At 39.1% G+C, this 23,851-nt stretch overlaps 3 protein-coding genes across 3 annotated transcripts; 1 reads left to right on the forward strand and 2 right to left on the reverse strand.

Annotated features, from left to right (window-relative positions):
• Window positions 1-1,400: 1,400 nt before the first annotated feature.
• On the reverse strand, window positions 1,401-5,874 carry LOC139453966 (ER membrane protein complex subunit 8-like). Its single transcript, XM_071235425.1, has 5 exons — window positions 5,671-5,874; window positions 5,204-5,280; window positions 4,090-4,159; window positions 3,575-3,666; window positions 1,401-2,134 (listed from the first exon to the last, which is right to left on the reverse strand). The coding sequence occupies exons 1-5, from the start codon at window positions 5,872-5,874 to the stop codon at window positions 1,981-1,983; spliced, it is 597 nt and encodes a 198-aa protein (XP_071091526.1). The 3' UTR covers window positions 1,401-1,980.
• Window positions 5,875-6,080: 206 nt separating this feature from the next.
• On the forward strand, window positions 6,081-10,638 carry LOC139445128 (transmembrane protein 42-like). Its single transcript, XM_071226231.1, has 3 exons — window positions 6,081-6,349; window positions 6,852-6,998; window positions 7,990-10,638. Exons 1-3 carry the CDS (start codon window positions 6,161-6,163, stop codon window positions 8,128-8,130), a joined length of 477 nt encoding a protein of 158 aa, XP_071082332.1. The 5' UTR covers window positions 6,081-6,160; the 3' UTR covers window positions 8,131-10,638.
• A 9,336-nt stretch (window positions 10,639-19,974) lies between these two features.
• LOC139445138 (NF-kappa-B inhibitor epsilon-like) lies at window positions 19,975-20,991 on the reverse strand. Its single transcript, XM_071226241.1, has one exon. It carries the CDS (start codon window positions 20,989-20,991, stop codon window positions 20,059-20,061), a length of 933 nt encoding a protein of 310 aa, XP_071082342.1. The 3' UTR covers window positions 19,975-20,058.
• Window positions 20,992-23,851: the final 2,860 nt, after the last annotated feature.

A 23,851-nucleotide genomic window follows, 5' to 3' on the forward strand; every position in this document is an offset into this window, starting at 1 on the left:
TGGGTGATAAAGGCAGTCCAGATGATGGTGGAGAAAAGGGACCCAGGGACATTGCTGTCAACTTTGATGAAAGCCACTAGCACGGGAATAGTTCTCACAAGCCAAGGATCAGTGTCAGGGAAAATTGGTAGTTTATAGCAGCAGATCCTGGCATCGCTAAGGGCTACAACTCTTCATAGTGCCATAGAGCACCTGTTCTCACAACCAGGTGTGGAAGTGTCTATCCGCAGTGAGGACTTTGATTATTTCAGTTGTATCATCAAAGTGATGCAGGTCTTAGACATTTACCACTTAGCAGAAACCGTCTCACAAGGGAAGGCAGCAACACAACACAACAATCATAATCAGGTCCTGAATTCAAAGCCCCAGGTTCCTGGCATGTCTAAGGGATGCCACTCTGCATGGCTTCACAGATCACACACGTTTAAAGAAACAAACTCGGGTCTAGAAAATGAAAAGAGTAAACACTACCTGCTTGTCTACTCCCCTTAAATGTATTGCCCAACACTTCACCAAACATGTTAAACAATGTTGTCAGCTGTCCGACAATTATCAACCAACATCAACAGATACAGTCATGTGTGCAATAAGTTGTCTCACCTAAATACATCTAATATCTTATTTAAAAAATCTGATTAAATTCTAATCAGAAAAAGCCTAACTCAAACTACAAGCAACACTTAACCAGTTTACATGAAATGACCACAAACAGTGTATCGTATTCAGCTCAATCAGTGCAATGCTTCATAGAGCTGCTGTATTTGAAGAGAAATAGGTTGTTCCTGTCCAATTTTTCTATACTAAAGGAATGAACAAAATTTCGTGACATTTCAAGCCTCCCAAAACCCTTGTCACCACTTCGAGGTTTGTATCCACTACGTTCCTCCATCGCCATGACTATGGATGCAGAGTTGATGCTCAGGTGATGAAATGGGACTATGAACGGCTCACTAGTCACAGAACCTCTACTCTGTGCCTGAAAACACTGTGGCACATGTTTCAGATGGTGTAATGATAAATAAACATGATAAAGACCCTTTCTTTACCAGTGTCTATGAAAACTGTCCTTGTATTTTTTTCATATACTGGCATATTATTCATATGAATTAAGGCAGAAATATCATATTTAGTTGCAAATTCGTAACAAATACAAAAAACGTGTGACATTGGCAGCTGTCATGACTATGCATCATGTTATTACAACAACATCGACAGTTTTCAACCCGTGGCCATACTCTAACCCTCTATCTCTTGCATGTCTAGGGTTCATCACATTAAGGACTGATGATTTCTACATGTGCACCTATTTGGTTAAATACTGTACAAAACAGTACCTGTGACTGACAGCTGTTGATAATTGTGACTAAACCAGCTAAATGTGACACAACAAACAGGACCAATTTAAATGCCATCGTTCTTTATTTTTTTCACGATACTAATATTGAATGAAAATTAACGACACGTGGAAAATGATTTCACATACAATGGTATCATGCCTCAAAAATGCTACTTAAATATTGATAAGAAAAAAGAGAAAATGTTTAAGTTAAGAAAAAATAATAATTTAAATTCCAATCAAATGGGCTTCCTATAATGCCAGTGTATGGTGCATAGAGCAACTGTCTCTTTTCACGAAATGATTACGTCAGATATATGGTGTAGGCTGATGTCTGACAAAAACATAGTTGTTTGAGCACTCAGAACCACAACATTTGTTAAGATCTAAACATAGGTTTACCACAGAGGAAACACCTTAACGTTTCATAGCTGCAAACTCTGCAACTACTCTCACATTCATCTGGAACCACACGACCATTTTTGGAGAACCATGCACCATGCATATACACAATTATTTATGGCAACAACTTGGATATGGCTCAATCCAGAGCCACCGACTGACCCATTCTCTCACAGTTTCAGTCCGAGTCCCAGAAACATATATTACATTTACAGATTATTCACAGATCCCTGAAGGAAGAGTTATGTGCAGCGACTGATGAGGTCGTTCAACTCTAGGTTTCTCCAGTCGTGTTTTATATCATCAAAGTGATTGTCAAAGTCCAATATTTTCTTGTAGGCTTCAGATTTTAATAACGTGGATGCTACACTTAATGTGTCCTCTTCAACGACCCGCCTGAAACACAAGACATAGATATGAGTACCAGGGCATGTATCTTGATACACTGCTCTCAATACGCCAGATGTTCATTTGTTTCTTTAATGCCGCACTCAGCAAGATTTCAGCTATATGACGGCAGTCTTTAAAAAAATCGACTCTGGACCACATAATCCAGTGATCGACATCATAAGCATCAACAGCGCAATTGGGATACGATGACATGCATCAACCAAGTCATGGAGCCTGACCACCCGATCCCGTTAGTCACCTTTTACGGCAAGCATGGGTTGCTGAAGACATGAACATGAACTGAAATACTCATGTATTTCAAAATGCTAAAAAAAAGGCAACCAATAGTTTTTTCATTGTTATTTGAAACCATCACAAAAAGTAACAGGAAAGCAAAATGATCCCAAACATCTGAATTGTAAGATGCAGGTGGTCTTTTATGCTCGCATTTATCCCTATCCAGATAGGGTTATGATTTCGTTAAAGAGAGATAAGATACGGATAAATATCATTTATTCATGTATCATGATACAGGCCTGATGTATCCTGCATAGCATACAACGAATTGTGGTGCATTGAAGTTTTGTTGTATTGTTCCACCCTTAACATGCTAAATGTCTATTCTCGTAATGGCTCTCAAAGACTAGGCTGACAAAGCAATACCAAGCAGGCATAGGGCATTTCAAGAGAGACCAGACGCATTGACCTAGTCCCCATTTAGGGTCGAGGTCAAATAATAACGTTCTTTTATCACGTTTTATTATTTAAATATCACCAGCACTCGACTAGCCTTACTAGGATTGCCTTTACATCAGAGGGACTTTCCTCCCCAGTCTTTATCGTTTGTAATAATCAGTGTTAAAATTGGCACAAGTCCTTGCCAAACTCTTCAATGGTATCATAACGATCAATATAACTTTGCCCTTTTCAAGGGCTTTACTACATCTTATCATTATAAGGACTAGTGGACTATAACTGTTAATTTCCACCGCTAGTAATATTCATGAAAACACTTTTTCTTGCCAAAGACTCATTTGTGAGTTATAACCATGGTAACAGTGTGAAACGTAATAAGTCATTACATCCATACACACCAGCCAGCATGTTATTGGTTTCTACAAGTCAGCAACTGGCCAATCAGAGGTTGGTTTGTTTGTTTGTTTGCTGTTTAATGCCGCACTCAGCAATATTCCAGCTATATGACAGCGGTCTGTAAATAATCAAGTCTGGACCAGACAATCCAGTGATTAATATCATGAGCATCAATCCACACAATTGGGATTGATGACATGCATCAACCATGTCAGCGAGCCTGACCACCCGATCCCGCTAGTCGCCTTTTACGCCAAGCATGGGTTGCTATTCTACCCCGGAGTCTTCACGGGTCGGCCAATCAGAGGTAGATTCCTGAGTGAATGACAATACAGTATCCTGTCAATGTCTTACTTCTTTTCTAGCTCCTTCCACGAGTTGTCACGGAATGAGTATCCTTTGAAGACTTGGGACACTGACTCCGGGCTCACATGTCTGTTGTCTATCTGTAAACACCAAACATCTTTAACTGTAACCATGGCAACTCAACAATTACAACACAGTTCCCACATGCCTAACACATCTTTACTTGTTCCACAGCAAAGTAGTGTTCATGGATAATGACATGCCTGTTTTTTCTTTGTTAATGCTACTCTAAGCAATAATCCAGCTATATGATGGCGGCCTGTTAATATACACGTCTGGACCTGACAATCCAGTGATTAATATTGTGATCAATGATCCATGCTGTCAATGACACGCAATCAGCGTCAAACAGAGTCGGACCACTAGATTGCAATGTTTACCTCTTCGACAAGGAAAAGGTTTTGCTATATATTATAATATTTTAAGGACTAGTGGACTAAATCTGTTAATTTCTATTGATGCATTTATTACTTATATTATTTTACTTCAAACAAATACATTACCATAAATATACAAGCATCTGCAAAGTTGTCTACGACCTTTCTTCCAACTGTTTTGGCCATATGATTCAATCTGGAACACAGAAAAGCAGGAAAATGAGTGAGCATAGTTTTACGCCACTTTAAGACATTTTCCAGCAATATCACAGTGGGGGACACCAAAAATTTGCTTCACATATTGTACCCATGGGGGGAATCAACCCGGGTCTTCAGGATGACGAGCAAATGCTTTTTCAACTAGGCTACCCCACTGCACAGCATGAAAATGAAGCAAAGTATTAGCACTTTGCTCAGATACCAGCCTTGATGACAATAATTAGTGTTTGAATATTAAAACCGTCAATTATAAGTGAAGTATGAGTTCACAAAGTAAAGGTTTGATCAAATTCACATCTAACTCTTGCCAGCTTGCAGAGAATCAAAAAAAAAGAGAATGTGTGTTTGTTTGTTGTTTAGTGTCGCAATCAGTAATATTCCAGCTATATCATGTATATGACTGCGATTTGTAAATAATCAAGTCTATTTGGAAAAAGAGAAGGGAAAACTTTTTATTATCCATCTCTTTGTGAAATATGGCATTCAGAGATTGTACATGGTTAATAAATATTATTGTTTGCACACTTAAATTCTAAACTTGCTAACGGTGCATCAACAAGATAAACATGAACATTTTAAAAAAAATGTATATCCCTGTGTTCATTTCACAATATACATGATACAGTCAGCATGGTCAGGGATTTATCGGACACGAAAACTTGCATGCCTAATTGAAAACGGACAAAAAAACAGTTCCTCAACTGGGACACAGAAAATGTGTGTGCTTGATTAGGAATGAACATGATGAATGGAACCTGACATACACACACACAGACAAATGATAAAATGCAAATGCTTACTTCGGGGTGTATGCAATGGATATGTTATGAAACAATGTGCAACCACATAAATTTGTTTGTTTATTGTTAAACGCTGCAACAACAATATTCCAGCTATATGAGAGTGGTCAGTAAATAAACAAGTCTGGACCAGACAATCCAGTGATTAATATCACGAGCATCGACGACCTGTGCAATTGGGATACAATGACAGTCCCATGTTGAATATTGAGTGTACTTACTGATTGTCACTGTAGTGCTGGTTAGCCTGGTAGTATCCTCCTATCACATAGCCTTTGCTTCGGCAATATGCATCAATCTGGAATTGAAAACAGACACTGCATGATTACTTAAGAGCTCCAGAGTTTTTGGTCAGTTTGTGTGGGAAGAGGGTCCAATGTAGTGCTAATAATCCAAGAGTTATAATTTGGAAAAAAACGTGACATTCAAACCTAAAATCAGTGGATCCTAGCATTACCAAGGGGCGTAACTCTGCACAGTGCTGTGAGGTTTATTCCACCAGTGGCCCCTTTAATATTTAGGGTTAGCCTAGGAGATTAGATCAGAGCAGTAATAAGTACCACGCAGGCAACATAAATGCAACAAACATGTAATCTTCACTCGGTAGATCATATAGAGAATATTGTTATTTCTGGGTATCAACGTTTCCGAACATAAATCATCATATGAGAATGGGCAGGGCACGCACCTGCAGAAGAGCAGCTTCCAGCATGGGCGCTAAGCTCAGTGATATATGAAACAATGGTATACAATCAACAAAACGAATTCCGCGATGTTCTTTCCCCTTGGAATCTTCAGCCAAAAGGACTCCATTTACAGCGCAGTGTGGGTATTTAGCTGCGTGCAACAGAAGCTTGCAGTAAGCTTGCACGCTGACCATGATTTCCGCCATTTTTGATGAGCGAGTGCGGTCCTACAATGACTTTTCATTTTTATTCTGACAAACAGAATAACATTTATGCTTCAGAGACTTGTAATTTGAATAAAGACATACGTTCGAACAACCAAGTCGGGAAAGAATAACAATGTTTTTGTTTTTAATGATAATATTAATAATAGTATTGATCTGCGGAACTACAAAATGGCTGCACCCATGTAACATGTAAAATTCGTCTGCTCGAAATAAGCCTACCATTGTTTGAATCTTATCCAATGCCAGTGTTTCATTTTTAATCAACATGCCGAATCAAGGATTAGTGTTTGCTCTGTTTGCGGGCACAATGGCTGCTCTAGCTTCTGTCTGTGCAAAATTAGCAACAAGTTATGACGAAGCACATAATGTCGGTGAAAATATTTGGGAAACATACAGATACTTCCTTGGAATCGACTGTCTGTCGATGGAGGAAGTTATAGAAAAGCATGATAAGGTGATATTCGAACCTTTCTTGTACATAAATGTAACTCTTTAATATGCAGTACTTCATCCATTTCTTTATAAAAAAAAATATTTGTAATAATTGTTGAACGGTTGCATGTAAATTTTAACATATTTTTCAAACAGCACATATATTTACTTGCCCAAAGGTTATATTTTGTTTCTTCAAACTACAGTAAACTACTTTTATGACGAACACGCTTATAACAAACTGACCGCTATAACGAACTTACTTTTTAGTCCCGGCCGTTTGATGCATATATGATGTATATAGATTCTAGGCCTATAATGAACTACGGATTATGCGAACTAAAATTAGTGGTCCCTTTGTGTTCGTTATAACCATAGTTTACTGTAGTTAATAAATAGATATATCTTTTTAAACTAAATAAAACACTAATTAATGAACATTGAATACAGCTTTCATGTTTTATCGATCTGTTAGAAATGTATGTGATAACTTGATAAATAAGTTCTGTGATATTGGTTTTCAGACTGTCTTAGTTGTGAGACTGTGTGGTGTAGTTGGCATCTTCCTGTGCAATGGTCTCATGTGGACACTGTTTACCAAGTCTCTGCAACTCTGCTCATCATCTGTAGAGGCAACAGTCACAAACACAGCAGGAAACTTCCTAGTGACAGTAAGTTGGTCTGGAACTTTATTTTAGTATCTATTAGTACATAAAAATTAAATGATTAACATTGAAACATTGTTTGAAATCTGTATTTGTCATACATAACACTGCATGAGATCAAGTTGTGAAGTCAGTTGTGTGATATCCATGTAGAGCTGTGAATTCTGGGGTAGAATAGGTCTTCAGCAACCCATGCTTGCTGTAAACGGTAACTATGCTTGTCGTAAGAGGCGATTAACTGGATCAGGTGGTCAGGCTCACTGACTTGGTTGATGCATGTCATTGCATCCGAATTGCGTGGATCGATGCTCATGATGTCAGTCACTTGACTGTCTGTTCCAGACTTGGTTATTTACAGACTGATGTCATATAGCTGGAATATTGCTGGGTGCAGCATTAAACAACAAACAAACACGATATCCATGTAAATATCCACTGAGGGCTCACACAACTGTGGTACATAAATAATACATTTTTCAAATGTGAGCTTACCAAAACATGTGTTAATAAAGATGACAAAAGGCATGTTTGTTTGTATGTTTTGTTAAGCTGAAGTTGGTATGTTTTCTGACCATAGTTGTGGCCAGTACTCTCTGTACGTGTAATAAAGTGCATTATGTGACATTTATCAAGTAATGGAATTAGGAGATAAACAGAGTATGTTTGTTTTCATCCTACAATGACAAAATTAAAGGCAAACTCTTTGGTGTAAGCGAACATATTGAGTTACCGGTAACTGTTTTGAGCAGGTAGTTGATCTGAGGTAAGAAAACTTTCATCACAGCGTTCATTCAGACTATGGCAATGTATGTGCTCAAGAATTACATTTTTACATCATTATTATTTACCAATGGACTACTGTTGTGTGACAGGTAGAAAATGTGTGAAGCACAACTTCTTTTTAAACAAATTAAATTACAATTGACACACAATTAATTTTTTATGTGGTATTTCTGCACTCCATCAGAATGTAAATTATTGTGTAATTTATATGCAGGCACTTGTGAGCCGTCTCATGTTCCGAGAACGTCTTCCAATGCTGTGGTGGCTTGGCTCCTGCTGCATTCTCATTGGTCTACTGCTGATACACAGAGGAGGTCAGCGGTCGCAGGCACAACATGACAAGAAGAAAACATAACTGTCATCTTCCATGTTAATATGTGATGTTCTCATATGTCATCTCCCCAAGATCACCCACCCCAACAAAGTGTGTGGTTCTTGTTTCATGACTGATACTAATCTGGGACTCTCAACTCTAAAACTTGATTTTCTTGAGTAATACCACAGCTTCTACAACCATCACTATATTGTCTGAATTTTATGCCACTTGTGTAAATTTGTTGCGCTTCACTTCAAATAAGCCAGTCATTGTCTTTATTTGAAAATCAGGCATTTACAGACATACTCCAAATTAGTTTCTCAGAGAACAAAAAAAGTAAAACCAACATCTAACCTACCTTCCCAAATTGTGGATGGATTGAAATAGGAAACACATATTTTGTTTTTGCCAAAGTTTGTCAGATCTCATATCATGTCTTTAAGTGCCTTAAGACACATGTCCCCCATCGATTCTGGGTCAGAATAAGTCCCCACCTCATGCTTGTCGTAAAAGCTGCCTGATGAGGATTGGGTGGTCTGTCTGTGTGTGTGACCTGGCTGATTGGGTGTCATCTATGTTCATAAAAGATGGTACTTGTTGTTACCCTGTCTGGCGCTTGGTATTAAGGGGCTAAAACAAGGACTGATCGGCTCAGAGTCAGTATACTGTGTCTGAGTGGGGTATTCATGTTAAACTGCGGCATGGTATCTCTGTGGGCTAGCACTATAAATCGGCATCAGTCCGGACAAGTACAAGCAGCCACAAAAACACACACACACATGCATGCACGTCGCTATATAAGTGCAATAACTTTGGACGCGACGTTAAACCCAATTTCACCTCACCTCATCTATGTTCTAGGTAACTGTTCATGCTGTCAGCCACTGGTTTGCTGTCCCAAGGCCTTGTTATTGATTGATGTATTTGTAATTATTGTTGGGACCTATTGTTGATAACTGTAAATACATTTGTTGTCACAGAAATGAGTTTCTGAAAGATACTGTCACAATTTTGTTCTCTGACATTTTATGTTATATATGTGTATTTACTAAATATATGTTTATTTTTAGAATTTCATTGAAATGTTATGTTTTTGAGTCTAAACTAACTGCTTATTTGCCTAGCAGAACCATATTTCAGGTCCTGCCAGAACCATATTTAAGATCAAATTATTAAAAACTAGGGCTGTTACGATTCACTCGCGTATTCGGTGAATCGAACGGTATCCATTCATGAATTGAATTCGTTAGTGGTACATTAAAATATCCATAAGAACATAATATATGCATAGATTTCTTCAAAAGGCGCCTACGCTTAACATAAAAGGTGACTAACGGGATCGGGCGGTCAGACTCACTGACTTGGTTGATGCATGTCATCGTATCCCAATTGCGTGGATCAATGCTCATCATGTCAATCACTTGATTGTCTGGTCCAGGCTTGATTATTTACAGACGGCCGTCATATAGCTGGAATAGTGCTGAATGCGGCGTTAAACAACAAACAAACCGAATCAAAAGACAACACTCTTATATCATTTAATTTTACAGTATTGTGGTCACAGGTCATTGTCGCCTTTGAGCAGATACTAGTACCTGGATAAGTGCAGTATATAAATGTATAATATATTAATAATTAACAAACCATGTCAAATAATTTATGTTTATATTGCTTCACTGAATATAACAAATAATACATCAGCTGCTGACTTGTTATTGTATTCGTGAATTAATAATCATATTCGTTACCCTATATTCGTGATACGAATCGTGTTCGCCTCATGGTGTATTTGTTGCAGCCTTATTAAAAACACAACACCATGAACTTGATTATTGATTTATATTGGTAATACACTACTAGATTTAGTCTTAGACAAAAATGATGTATTTTAGAATTGTTTTAGAAACGTATTAAAAATACAAACGTATGATCAATTGAGAGTGACCTGTTAGGAATGTTTGGCACACTATGTATGTTTAAATACTAATCAAAAGAAGTTAGAACACCTGATTCATTCACATCACTATAGTTAATCTGTCAAGGCAATATGAAAGAATCAGGAGTACTTTAACTTCTTTTGAGTAGAATACAAATACAACATGTGTTTACTTGAATTCCTACATGGAGATAAAGTTACTACAAGCATAAATATGGATCTCATAATTATTTTGGAAAATATTATATTCATGTAGACATAAAATGACACCAGTGAGGATATATCCTATGAATTAGAAGCAACAGCACAGAAAGTTTTTTTGTAGCTAACAAGTAATATCATTCTTGCTATTTTGTAATCTCACTAGGGGCACAGGTGGCCCAGTTGTCGAGGGTGCCGCTGTGCAGAGTTACATCCCTTGGGCACGCCAGAAACCTATGATCCTGGATACAAATGATTATGTTTCTAGGTTTGTCAGCATAATACCTGTGCTCGTGGGTTTCACCGAAGTGGTAAACGTCTGAGACCTGCATCACTTCGGGCTTTCCTCCCACATTAAACTGACACGCCGTGATATAACTGGAATGTTGTTCAAAGCTGCGTTAAACCAACTCACTCGTAAACCCTTGGCCTCACCTGTAGCCAGTTTCCTGTTCCTGCAAGTTGATGGTAAGTCATTTTAAACCAACTCGAATTTCATGGATGTGGTTGACCGACATCATAGATCTGAGGCCCTAACTTGGTTTTCAGATGTTTGTACAAAGATACTTCAATTCAGTTGTTGAAATTCTAATAAACATAGTATTTTTACAACTTGTTGATTGTTTATATTATTATTGTTTTACATAATGTCAGTCCGATCAACATTATGAAATAATGTCTTCCCACATTTACCAACTTAATGAGTCAACAAAATTACACGAGAAGAAAAACAGACAGGTGTCAAGATTTTAGTTTTCTTTAATGTTTGTAACATTTTGTGTCAGCAGTTTACTGTGAACAAAGTAATTCTAAATATATAGTCATGGTCCCCCAAATACATGTTACATTTTTCATGGCACCCCCTCTCCTAACACAAACATGCACACATGCACGCACACACACATGCATGCATGCACAAACATTGACTCAAAGCGCCACCATCTGATCAGTCTGACTGACAAGGTTTTTAAAATGAATGCATGCGAAGCATTCTTAAATGGGTGGGCCTTAATTCAATGTAAATTGAGTTGCTGTGCTGTGTAGCAACAGTGTAAACAACCTTCATTGTCGAGTCTTTCCAGGTTTCACAATTTTAGATATTTTTCGAATATTTTTCGAAAATTTCACAAGATGTTTACATACATATTTGATTTCAATACATCTACATTGGTGTGTAAGTTTAATACACTATTGTTTCTCTTTTGATATAACCTGATACAGATATTTCCACTGATATCAATCTTAATCTTTTAATATCTGCTTCTAAAACACATCTGCTCTACCTCTTAATTTCACTTTTTAACTGATTTTAAAACAAATTTTAAAATGATTCATCCAACAGATCAATATTTGACTGCACAATCGGGGTTGAAAATGTGAAAATAATGATGGTGTGATAATTCTGCACATGGAGGCTAGTTTGGGTCCGATACTGTCATCATTACACCACTGTTTAATAACAGGCACACATGTGAGGGGGACACAGTGTAATCAGTGGTCATCACCATCAAGTACACGGAAATTTTAAATTTTAAATGCTTAAATTTGAAGTGTAATATGTGATACAGTGTTTTTAGAAGTATAAATATATATCAGAAATTATTTTCATGGGGCTATTGTACACTGGTCACTAGGTTTGTGTGATTGTATCATAGGACAGAATGCACACAAACTGTGTTCTCAGGTTGGTCTCATGACATCAGTGTCATCTAACTTGCAAATCTTATTTAAACATCATCAATTGTAGATAGTATTAAGATAAAAGGTTATTTTTATTTAAAAAGAATAAAGACTATATTTATTTAAAAAGAATAAAAGCTATTTTTATTTTAAAAGAATACAGTCTATTTTTATTTAAAATGAAAAAAATGCTATTATAAAAAAAGGAATAAAGGCTATTTGTTATTAAAATAACCTCATCATTCACTTACACACCTGCTAAATGCTCTTTAACATTCTCACAATGGACGAAGTTCAAAAACTACATGCTACAATGCTCTACTTCCTGTTCACATATTAATGTTGACATTACCCAGTGCTTCAAATCCATACATGCAGCCGTAATAACATTAAAATTTCCATATTTTTGTTATTTTCGTTCAATAGTATCTGAATAAAATTAATAGTAAATAATGTTCCGATATATAAATTTTTGTATTTGAAAACTGAAATGTCATTTTTACTTGTGATAAATTTAGGCGTCCACTAAAACAGTTCCTACACTTAATGCGTCGTAAAGTACTTCAGGTTTTCGTTACAGAATATGTTAAGTGAGAAGATAAAAATAGTGCTCTAAAAAATTAAATGTTATTCAATATATATGACTTCATAACAAAATAACACCTTAAGCGACTAATATGATTGTCAACGGTATAAGGATCTATACCGAAACGTCGCCTTTACAGTAAATAAAGAGTTATCCATAAATTGTGTCTACTTTGTCATCCGTCAACTTCTAAGTAATGCCTATCAATCAACCTTAAAGCAACATAGATAAATAAGGTTGAGTTAACATAGTGGGATGACTCTAGAACCAGGTGCAGCCCATGATGTCTGGGATACCAGTCGATTTCGTCATGTATCTAAACGTACACGTTATATTTAGGAGTGACGACATCATGATCATATTCAGGGAACTTCATATTTTGGAAAGTGACGAAATGCGTTTGATAACTGCATTGTTGAATCCCTTTTCTGTTTATGTGAAACTGTAACAACAAAACACATTAGAATTATCAAGTAAAGTAGTTGGAACCATTCTATATATTAAATCCATAATTAAATGACACTTTGTACTAATAAAATACTTTGTTCAAGTGCATTAATTGCTTCACGTGAGTCTATTACTTCAAAACATTCTCAAACTATTGTTTATTTGTTTTCTAAGTATCCCTCAGCATGTCTTTCCATGTACAGCGTCATTTGAATTAGTACATTACATTGATAGGACAAACCATTCTTGTATTACAGCGAACGAACGCATATAGTCATTGAAACCAAATCCAATACGTTATCCCATTTTGAGGTTCCGAAATAACAATTAGGATGAAAACTCCAGGTATAGGAAACACATACTTTCTCTTTCACCAGTGCTGATTCCTGGAGAAGTGATGTTTCCGAGTAGTGGTCAATACACTGACGACTGTTTCGCCGAACAACCGTCTTGCTTGAACAACAGAGTGCCTCCTGTACTGGCTTTCAATGGCGTTGGGCGGTCGTTGGGATAGGGGCTAAAGCGTTCTCTCGCCACGCTGCAGATCCGGGTTCGATTCCGTACATGGGTACAATACCCGAAGCCCATTCGTGTGTAGAGTTGTGATGTTAACGGTGTAAAATCACCCTCACTCACTCACTGATTGGCGGGGCATTTCAATTTTAACATATTTTAACATTAATTGTTTGTCTAACCTGCAAGTATTCATAAAATAATTACCATGCCCAGAAAAAATATAAGAAGGTGCCATTGAGACCTTTTAATTATCTCACCTCAGGTGAACGTTTTGTGGAGGTTTCCGTTTACAGCGCAATGTTTGTTTGTTTCTTTGTATGTTGTTTAACGCCGCACTCAGCAATATTCCAGCTATATGACGGCGGTATGTAAATAATCGAGTCTGGAACAGACAATCCAGTGATTTATATATCATGAGCATCGATCCACCCATGGGATACGATGTCATGCATCAACCAAATCAGCGAGCCTGACCACCCGATCCCATTAGTCGCCTCTTGCGACAAGCATAGTCGCCTTTTATGGCAAGTATGGGTTGCTGAAGACCTATTTTACCCCGGAGTCTGCCGTGCAGTGAATAGATGAACATTTGTTTGCGCTTTCAAAACAATTTAATACGTGTATATAGGGGCATAATACTCATAACAAAGGTCTCACGCAGAGATAAATTATCGCCGTATGTAAAAGGTCTTATTGTGAGTATATTGGCGCCGGATAACGATTCTCACGTGTAAGTGATACACACTCTGTAACAAGTCCTATTCAACTGTACTTTCGTTTGTTTGATGTTTAACGCAGCACTCATCAATATTACAGCTGTATGGCGTCGATCTGTAAAAAATCGAGTCTGGACCAGACAACCCAGTGATTGATAACATCTATCTAAGCAATTGGGATACGGTGACAAACCAATTCACAGAGCCACACCACCGGATCCCGTTAGTTGCGTCTTACAAGTATGGTTTGCTGAAGACCAATTCTTCCAAAACTTCACGGTTAATAGTAAGTCAGTCAGCGACAGTACACCATTCTCTGCTTCTGTTTCAGTCAAATAATGGCCGGGGACACATTGATAATCGTCAGTTGTCACCCCCACCCACCCCGTCATATAATGTACCGCGTGTACGTAAAATCCCACTCTTGTTTAAATAGTTTCTCACGTCAAATAGAAAGGTAAATATTGCGAGATTTAATTTATAATTGTGTAATAGATATTTCGTGCGTAATATACAGGTTACATTGCAGCAGACGCTTTGTTCGTGACTACCCAACGCAAATATCCTATAACCACGGACCTATAACCTATATATACTGGTATTTATATACCCGTGCCTAAACCCATCGCGTCATTGATAAGCCCACAACGCCCACCCCCCAACGCGCCAGTGTCGGCGGATATCAGTCGAAACGGACCATGCATATGTATGAAACCCGCCCACTGTCAGTCAAAACAGACCCCAGTATGAATATCATGACTATAGACACAATGTAGACACAATGTAGACACAATGTACCTGAAGCATTTAGTTACTATGTGATACGACTTATATTTCTACAATGTTCTCACCCTCGTGGTGAGGTGAAATTGGGTTTAACGTCGCGTCCAAGATTATTGCACTTTTATAGCGACGTGCATGCAAGTGTGTGTGTGTGTGGCTGCTTGTACTAGTCCGGACTGATGCCTATTTATAGTGCTAGCCCACTGAGATACCATGCCGCAGTTTAACATGAATACCCCAATCAGACACAGTATACTGAGTCCGAGCCGACCAGTCCTTGTTTTAGCCCCTTTATGTCCTTTCTTTGTTTTAGCCCCTTAAATATCTTTGGTATGATGCGGCCGGGGATCGAACCCCGGATCTTCCGCTCTCCGGGCGGACGCTCTACCTCTTGACCACGGAGGCGGTCTTCACCCTTGAGATAGATCTATATAATATTCAATATGATGGAATTTTATTAATAACTAAAGGCCTCTCTACTGAAAGAATATGTCTGTTTGTTTGTTGTTTAATGCCGCACCCAGCAATATCCCAGCTATATGACGGCGGACTGTTAATAATCGAGGTTGGGCCAGACAATCCAGTGATTGACAACATGAGCATCGTGCTACGCAATTGGGATACTCATGAGGAATAGACTGTATTTCCATCTTGCAACCACGTTAACCAAATGCAGTCGAGTTTTCTGAAAATACCTTTCACAGCAGGTTGTTGTTTTTGGTCCATGGTTAAACAGCAGATTAAAGTGGGACTTTACGGTTCTATCGTCACATAAACTGTTCAGGACAAAATAAAGTATACATCCTTTTTTGATGCTGGCTAAAAATTACACAATCAAGAAATGGCGAGTAGATGGTGATGTGTATGATACGGGTATCATATGCGATATTACATGCATCATATCAATGAGTATCTTAATTACAACAGGCGACGTGCATCTGACGTCTCAAGGTACACGGGGGCCTCAATTTCACGGTACTCAGTAATGATAGAATGAACTTAATTTTCAAGTGAATACTTTCTTTTGCCTGTAAGTGTATAACAGCATTTTATGTGAGTGAGTATGGGTTTATGCCGCTTTTAGCAATATTTCAGCAATATCACGAGGGACACCAGAAATGGGCTTCACACGTTGTACCCATGTCGGGAATCGAACCCGGGTCTTCGGCGTTACGAGCAAACGCTTTAACCACTAGGCTACCCGACCGCCCCAGCATTTTATGTGGAACTCAGCTGATGGTATTCTGTGAAGGGTGAGCACAGATGATGCTCCGGCTGGGCCTTCGGCGATTGAAGCACACAGGCTCTTTACGGGGGACTATAGGTTTAATAAGACAACTAATATTTGAATAATAAGTGAGGTCTTGTGAAATGGGTTTTCGTCGCGTTCAAGATTATTGTACTAATGCCGATTTTATAGTGCGAGCCCATTGAGACAACATGCTGCTGTAACATCAATACCCCAGTCAGACACAGTATGCTGACTCCGAGCAGACCAGTCCTTGTTTTAGACCCTTAATGCCGAGCGCTCTGCCACTAGACCACGAAGACGGTCTTTCGCAATTGAAAATAAACACACGCACACGCACACACACACACACACACACACACAAGCACGCACGCACGCACACACGCGCACACTATTGACAGTGACCAAAGTATTGAAGGTTGATAGGTACACATACAACTCTTTATACAACCCCATAATAATAATGTTTCATGTTGAATGCTATGATAGCGTGGACAGCTGACGAAGTGTTAGCAGTGAAACGTTAAATCTGAGATCACATAATTTACAGCTTTGTACACGACGAACACATATCACCACAGAGATTTCTTCATGAACAGTACCGCCTCCGTGGTCTTGTGGTAGCGCCTCCGCCCGGAGAGCGGAAGGTCCAGGGTTCGATCCCATGCCGCGTCATACAAAAAGACGTTAAAAGATTGTACTTGTTGTTACCCTGTCTGGCGCTCGGCATTAAGGGGCTAAAACAAGGACTGGTCCGGACTAGTACAAGCAGCCACACACACACATACACGTGCATGCACGTCGTTATATAAGTGCAATAATCTTGGACGCGACGTTAAACCCAATTTCACCTCACCTCACTTCTGCATGAACATGTATTAATTTCCAAGGGCGGATCCAGCCTTTTTTTAAAAAGGAGGGGTCCAAAGTATCAAACTCCTCTCTCAGATATTTTTACTGCCTACACCATACTGCATTTGGTTTTAAAAAGGGTGGACCAAACCCCCTGGCCCCCACTTCTGATCTGCCTATGATTTCCAACACACGACGATCGCTGAAATAAAGTTACAGCGTCTGACCCAGCAAACCAATGATTGACAGCATGAGCACCAGTACACGCGATGTTTGATGACATCAGCAATCACACACAACACGAATTGATCTCAAGTTTAATCGGGTCTGTGTGAGTAGTGATAGAGTGACGGGTTCTGCCTGTAGGGTAGGACATGCCTACCCTTTTCGCGAACACCTGGTGTCATTACCGATTTTCGGTGATCCATTCATATAATTATCACCGCTCCTTCCGAACTCATTTTACGCCCAGTGGAATCTGTTTCGGCGCTAACGTCATACATTGATATGTCTGTGTACCGGGAGGGGGCACGGGTGGCCCAGTCGTCTTAAGCGCCGCGATTCGCTGTGCAGAGTTGCGTCCCTTGGGCACGTCAGAAACCTATGATTGTGGGTTCGAATCCCGGTTCGCCCCGATTATGTTTCTAGGTTTGTCAGCATAATACCTGTGTTCATGGGTTTCACCGAAGTGGTAAACGTCTGAGACCTGCATTACTTCGGGCTTTCCTGCCACATTAAGCTGACACGCCGTGATAAAACTGGAATATTGTTAAAAGCGGCGTTAAACCCAACTCACTCACTCACTCACTGTGTACCGGGAACCGGAATCAGCATCAGGTGTAATTTCATTTGCTGTTTCTTATAATAAAGCTTGAAATTCTTTATGATCCCGGCATCTAGTGGCTGAATGTGCGATGTGGTGTTTGGTGGCAAAAAGTGACATTTCACATTAGTTGTGTCGACAGTAGCATGGGATGGGGCGTTGTCCAACAGCAATACCACGTGGCGTCGCTCCAATCGCATTTGCCGGTCCAAGATCAGTAGCCAGGCTTTGAATATTAATGAAGTCATCCATGCTTTCTTGTTTACATACCAGTCGACCATGTTTTATATACCTGTTCGTATTTTAAACTGGCTTCATGCACATTTATCTGGCTTCAATCTGTAAACTACATTTGTATAGCTTTGTACATGCAGGTTTGAAAAGTTTTTCCTGTTAATTGTTAAAGTTAATCTCTGCAGCCAGTGCGTTTCAAAACACGGGGTTGTGTACTCGCGGGCAGATGACCACGGAGTACGCTGACCACTGTGTCGGATTAACGAGACTTATTAATGAGTGATTTCGGTAATTCGTTGCAAATTAGGTGTGTCGGAGTCGGAGTGCGAGACTGTCGGATTAACGGGACTAAATAGCGCTGAATCAATCGGTTCCCATCATTTGTGTCGGATAAAGCCGAGTGTCGGATTAACGAGACTTGACTGTATTTTATTTTTTGGTAATAACGAATAAACCTGATAAACACATATCGAAATATAGACTTTAATCATATTGAACAACAAGACGTAAATGTGTGTATAAACCGTATATATAACATAAGCATCGAGGTAGATGTGGGCCAAGGGACAGATCTAGGTTTCTATTTCTGACTCACAGAGCAGCTGTTTGTTTGAAACATGACATAGGAATGTACAATAATGCATGGTATTTATTGGAAAATATATATATCGACTTTGTGGTATTAAACAATTTCAGGACCATTATACAAAACAAATCGGACAAAACATACGTCTTGCCTATACAAATCACAAACGTCAGAAAACATATACTGAGGAATAAAAGAAACTATACCTCTCGGTTGATTTTATCATGTTTGATTTTCAACTGAAATATTTTAAGTAAGCGACATTATATAATAAAATGAACTGTGCTCAAGATAAGTCAGCACAGAATACCTTTACATGGTTTTATTTTATAAAATGTAATTTGATTGAAACTTATTTAATATATTTACATTACTTCAAAATATTCGCATAATGCACGACTGCTGATGGGTTTCTTAGACGTGTTATCTTTGAAATTCAATAAATTTGCCTTTTCCGACTTACATTTCCAACATTTCCAACATGACCAGGGCCATGCGGTTGGAAATTCATTTCCTACCCAAATCTTCATTGAGCCAATATATTTTGACACAAAATACCCAGCCACAGATACGTTTTGCAGGAAGGAGCGATGGTTAATCAAATGTAACAGTAATTTCACTTTTCAATTACATAAAAAAACCTCGGTATACTTTCTTTTGCTCTTCAGTATATATACAAAATAGAATTTGTGATATCAACAATTCATTTTGTGATATTAATAACCCGATTTAATGATATTTAAAATACATCGGGTTTTTTTATATCAAAAATCAAATTTGTGATGCCAGAAAATGAATTTTTGATATCATAATATTGGGAATAAATAGTAAATAGGCTCTCATATAAGCCCTGATTTCCCGGTCGATCCCTTATGACACAAACTTTCTGTTGTCCTAAAATGTCCGATAACAACCTATCACGGCAAAATGCCGATAGCAGTAAATTGTACGTCACACACACTAACTTGCATATTAAACTGCGAGACCCAAAGAATCTTTTTACCTAAGTCCCCGCCCATTGAGAATTACGTCGGCGAAAACTAGACACAAAATATACCAAATAATATCACTTCTTATACCAAATGCACAAAACTGACAATTGTTACATTTTGTGAAACCATATGTTGTATTACAGATGTATCTAATTATTACCGTCTATAACCATAGTTTGCTGCCTTGCAATCGGAGGGAGGCTCGGGCAGTAGGTCAAGTGTTAGCTCGACACGCCGAAGGAGCTGGTTTGGGTCCCAATGACGTTGGTGTAAAATATAAAGCTCATTGATTATTTCAGGACGTGATATTGCTATACAATATTGCAAAAACCGTACATACCCTCACTCAGCTCACTTTAATAATGCTCAATAACATTCACTGTCCGTTTCTATGTGCTCAGCGTCAGCACCGTTAGCGATCAAAATGGCTGTGATGTCATCGTAGCCCCGACCGGCAGCTAGAGCTAATGGCGTCATCCCGCCGTACGTCGTGCAGTTGACGTCGAGTTTACCCCACATAAACAAGAAATGAAGGAGTATCCTATTGCCAGTCTCTGACGCCTGGTGTAGGACTGTTCGTCCACTCTTCCCGTCCCCAATGTTAATGTTGGCACCGGCGGAAAGTAACAAATCCATGACTCTCAAACTGGTTTCCATGGCAGCGAGATGTAAACACGTATGACCTTCGTAGTTTTTAAGTGATAAATCCTGAGGAATGTGTGGTAATTTCAAATCAATAACTTCTTCGACTTTTATTGGCGTTAAAAGACATTCCACGATATCATCGTAGCCTTCCCTGCATGCAATGTGAAGAGGAGTGTTACCATAGATATCTCTGACGTCGGGAGAAGCACCTGACGTCACAAGACGTCGCACGACGTCAACTTGGCGCGTAATTACAGCGAGGTGCAGAGGAGTTTGCAACAGTCCATTAGAAGTATTTAACCAGTCTCTGTGAGGAGCTAGTGCAATCATGTTCATCACGATGTAGGCCTCTCTCTGTATGATAGCAACGTGGAGGTTGCTGTCGCCGTCTTTGTCTTGAGAGAACAGGTCCATGACGTCACACGACATTGGCTGTCTAATTTCCTCACAGTCCATACTCAAGTTAGCATGCAAACAGCAATCGGAAATATTGACGGTGAGACATATTCCACACATAACTGGATGTGACATGTCGTTAATGGAAATATTTTGAAATTTGTCCAAAACATCCTCACAAGAATTTTGACCGGATTCAGAGGACTGCCGTGCTGACATGTCTACAGCACAAATCAACACGTTGTCATCGCACGCCATCGTCCTTTTCCAGATAATGCCCTACCTAGGGACGGGTCTGAACTGTTTACATCGACCTCTCGTTCCGTAGACCATTAGACGAATGACGAACCTTTTTACCCTGATACTTAAATACCAAGCAGGGCAGGAGAAACCATGTGTCAGCTGATTTCTAGGAACGAACAACTTGACCGCAACTTTCGGAATCCACAATTTTACCCAGCGCAAACTGCTTCTATTAAAAGCGATGTATATAGACTAAGCTAGTTTCATGTCTTTGCGCAAGGAACCGAGGTGGGTGACTTCCTGCCGTTTTATTGCTAAAGGCATATTACAACGGCGCATGTATGAATGAGCAAGGCGCTATCCATGACAAATATCGGCCGAGGCGTTCACCGCTGTACGCAGGACGAGCCTTCAGCCAATCACAATCAACCTACCTTGTGCGAGTAAGGGGATTCCCCAAGCTTTCACAACACGCTCGGCTGTTTTACAACGCTTTCGAAATCATACAAGGCTGGCTCAGTCACGACTAACCTAAATATTGTAACGTTTCTCGATAAATGTGTGTCATCGTTTAGACCGAGGTGAACAAGGACGATTAAAACAAAACAGATCGAAGCGGGGTGAGATACTGCATGCTCAGCGTGTGCTCGTTCAGTGCATGTCACGTGACCCACGAGCAATGCGCTGACAATGCAGCGATCAAAGTAGTCACAGGTGAATGACACTCACATGACTGTCACAGTGTATATTGTATCCCACGATGTTGGAAGAAAGATATTTAAGCAAGCATTCCCAAGCATTTTGTAACTTTCACCAGTACCGTGACGGTTCTAAAAGTAAAAGTAAATGCTGACATTTAACCTCATGTTGATCTGGGTTTTTTTTACTTTACTTTTGAAGAACACAAATTATTTTACTCAACACTTGTACATGCATGAAAACGACTAATTCGACAATTTGTATCCAGAAACGTATAAATAAGCACTCCTGCTTAAGGGGTTATAGCTAAAACGGCACCTCTGCAGGTGTTTTTGGACCTTGGTACTGAAATACGTGAAATAAGACTAACATGGTCATTACAAATACAAATTACTGTGAAATGATAAAACAAATTTACATTAGAAACTAGCCTCTACTCTAATTTACTCGCCGACTCTGATTGAGAGGCGCAACTGAACTTATTGTATAAACATTACATGCTTTGAGTAAAATAAATGAAATTAAACTCGCATGGTCACTTCCGAACACAAATAATTGTGAAATGTCAATCGCTTTAAAACAAGTTTACATAAGAAATTAGCCTCTATTCCAAATGATTGGAAGGCGCAACTAAACATATAGTGAAGGTATACTATTTATTATATTTAATATTTATTTTAGTATGTAGGAAATAAATAGTATCTTTTAGATATTGCATGTATATCTCTCCTTTCTACCGACAGTCGACTTCACAAGAATGTTTCTGTGGATAACAGACCGTGTCCCGCCCATGGCAGTGCTGTAGCCAGCCCACATTTATATGTAAATATAGCATATATATATAAACTACTACATAAATAGCTCTTATCGATTAAAAATAGAGGTGCGATTTTATATGCAACACAACATAATAAAGTATGTAAACATAGCATATATATAAACTACTACATAAATTGCTCTTATCGATTAAAAATGGACGTGCTATTTTCGCCAAAGGGAGTGCCGTTTTCGCCCGAGAAATCGGTGACGCTTTGCTGAGGTGCACGTGCAGTTTTAGCCCGAACCCCTGCTTAAGTAATGGAATGTTGCCATAGAATTTGTGATAAATCGTGACAGTTGCATTTTTGAAAGATTGGTAAAGCAGTGATAATTTCATATTTTTAAGAGATATTTTTGCTATTTCCAATAGGGAAAAGGGGCATATATTTGTATGTGTCAATGTTCAGTGTATAGCACATTAACGTTGTGTTGGGGTAGCCTAGTGGTTAAAGTTTTCGCTCGTCACGCCGAAGACACGGGTTCGATTCCGAACATGTATACAATGTTTGAAGCCCCTTTCAGGCGTCCCCCTGCCGCGATGTTGCTGGATTATTGCTTAAAGCGGCGTAAAACAATGCTCACTCACTTACATGGTGGGGCTCTTACAGTGAAAAATATTGTTACCGTGTTAGAACGTAAGGAGTTTGTGTCGCGCGGTCAGTGCTCCAGCAAATTGACCTTGTTAGTGTGCCAAGAAATCACTGTAAACAGTCTGTATGATAGCTAGCGTCCCATGCAACGAGGCCAATATGGTTGGTTATATATGTCTACTCTCACAGATTATCGTTAATGCAGCAGAAAGAACAGTGAAAATGCAACCATTCAGCATTATTGAAACTGTTTGAGTTCTTTAGAGGCTGAAACCTTTAAGCCGAAAAAAAAATATAAATATAGTAAAAGATGCTTGCTTTTATTTGTTTGTTGTTTAACGCCACACTCAGCAATATTCCAGCTTTATAACGATGGTCTGTAAATAATCGAGTCTGGTCAAGACAATCCAGTGATTGACATCATGAGCATCGATCCACGCAATTGGGATCGATGACATGCATCAACCAAGTCAGCGAGCCTGACCACCCGATCCTGTTCGTCGCCTCTAACGACAAGCATAGTCACCTTTTACGGCAAGCATGCATATTCAATAAAATTATTGCGGATATTCGTCATCAATTTTTCTCCCCTACAGCCCCAACAACATGTTTGACTCTCGGAGAATGCTGTCACGGGAAGAGGAAATAGGGAGTCGCTGTCACATTCTCCTCCACCTCATAGTCACATGGGGTGCAGAACACGAGTGAGTGGGTCGGTAGTCCCACGTGCATACAGCTATGCGTGTGGTCCTGTGACTAACAAGTTG

This window comes from Haliotis cracherodii, unplaced genomic scaffold (genome assembly GCF_022045235.1).
Source record: "Haliotis cracherodii isolate W230 unplaced genomic scaffold, xgHalCrac1.p SCAF_10, whole genome shotgun sequence".
Classification (NCBI taxonomy): Eukaryota; Metazoa; Mollusca; class Gastropoda; order Lepetellida; family Haliotidae; genus Haliotis; species Haliotis cracherodii.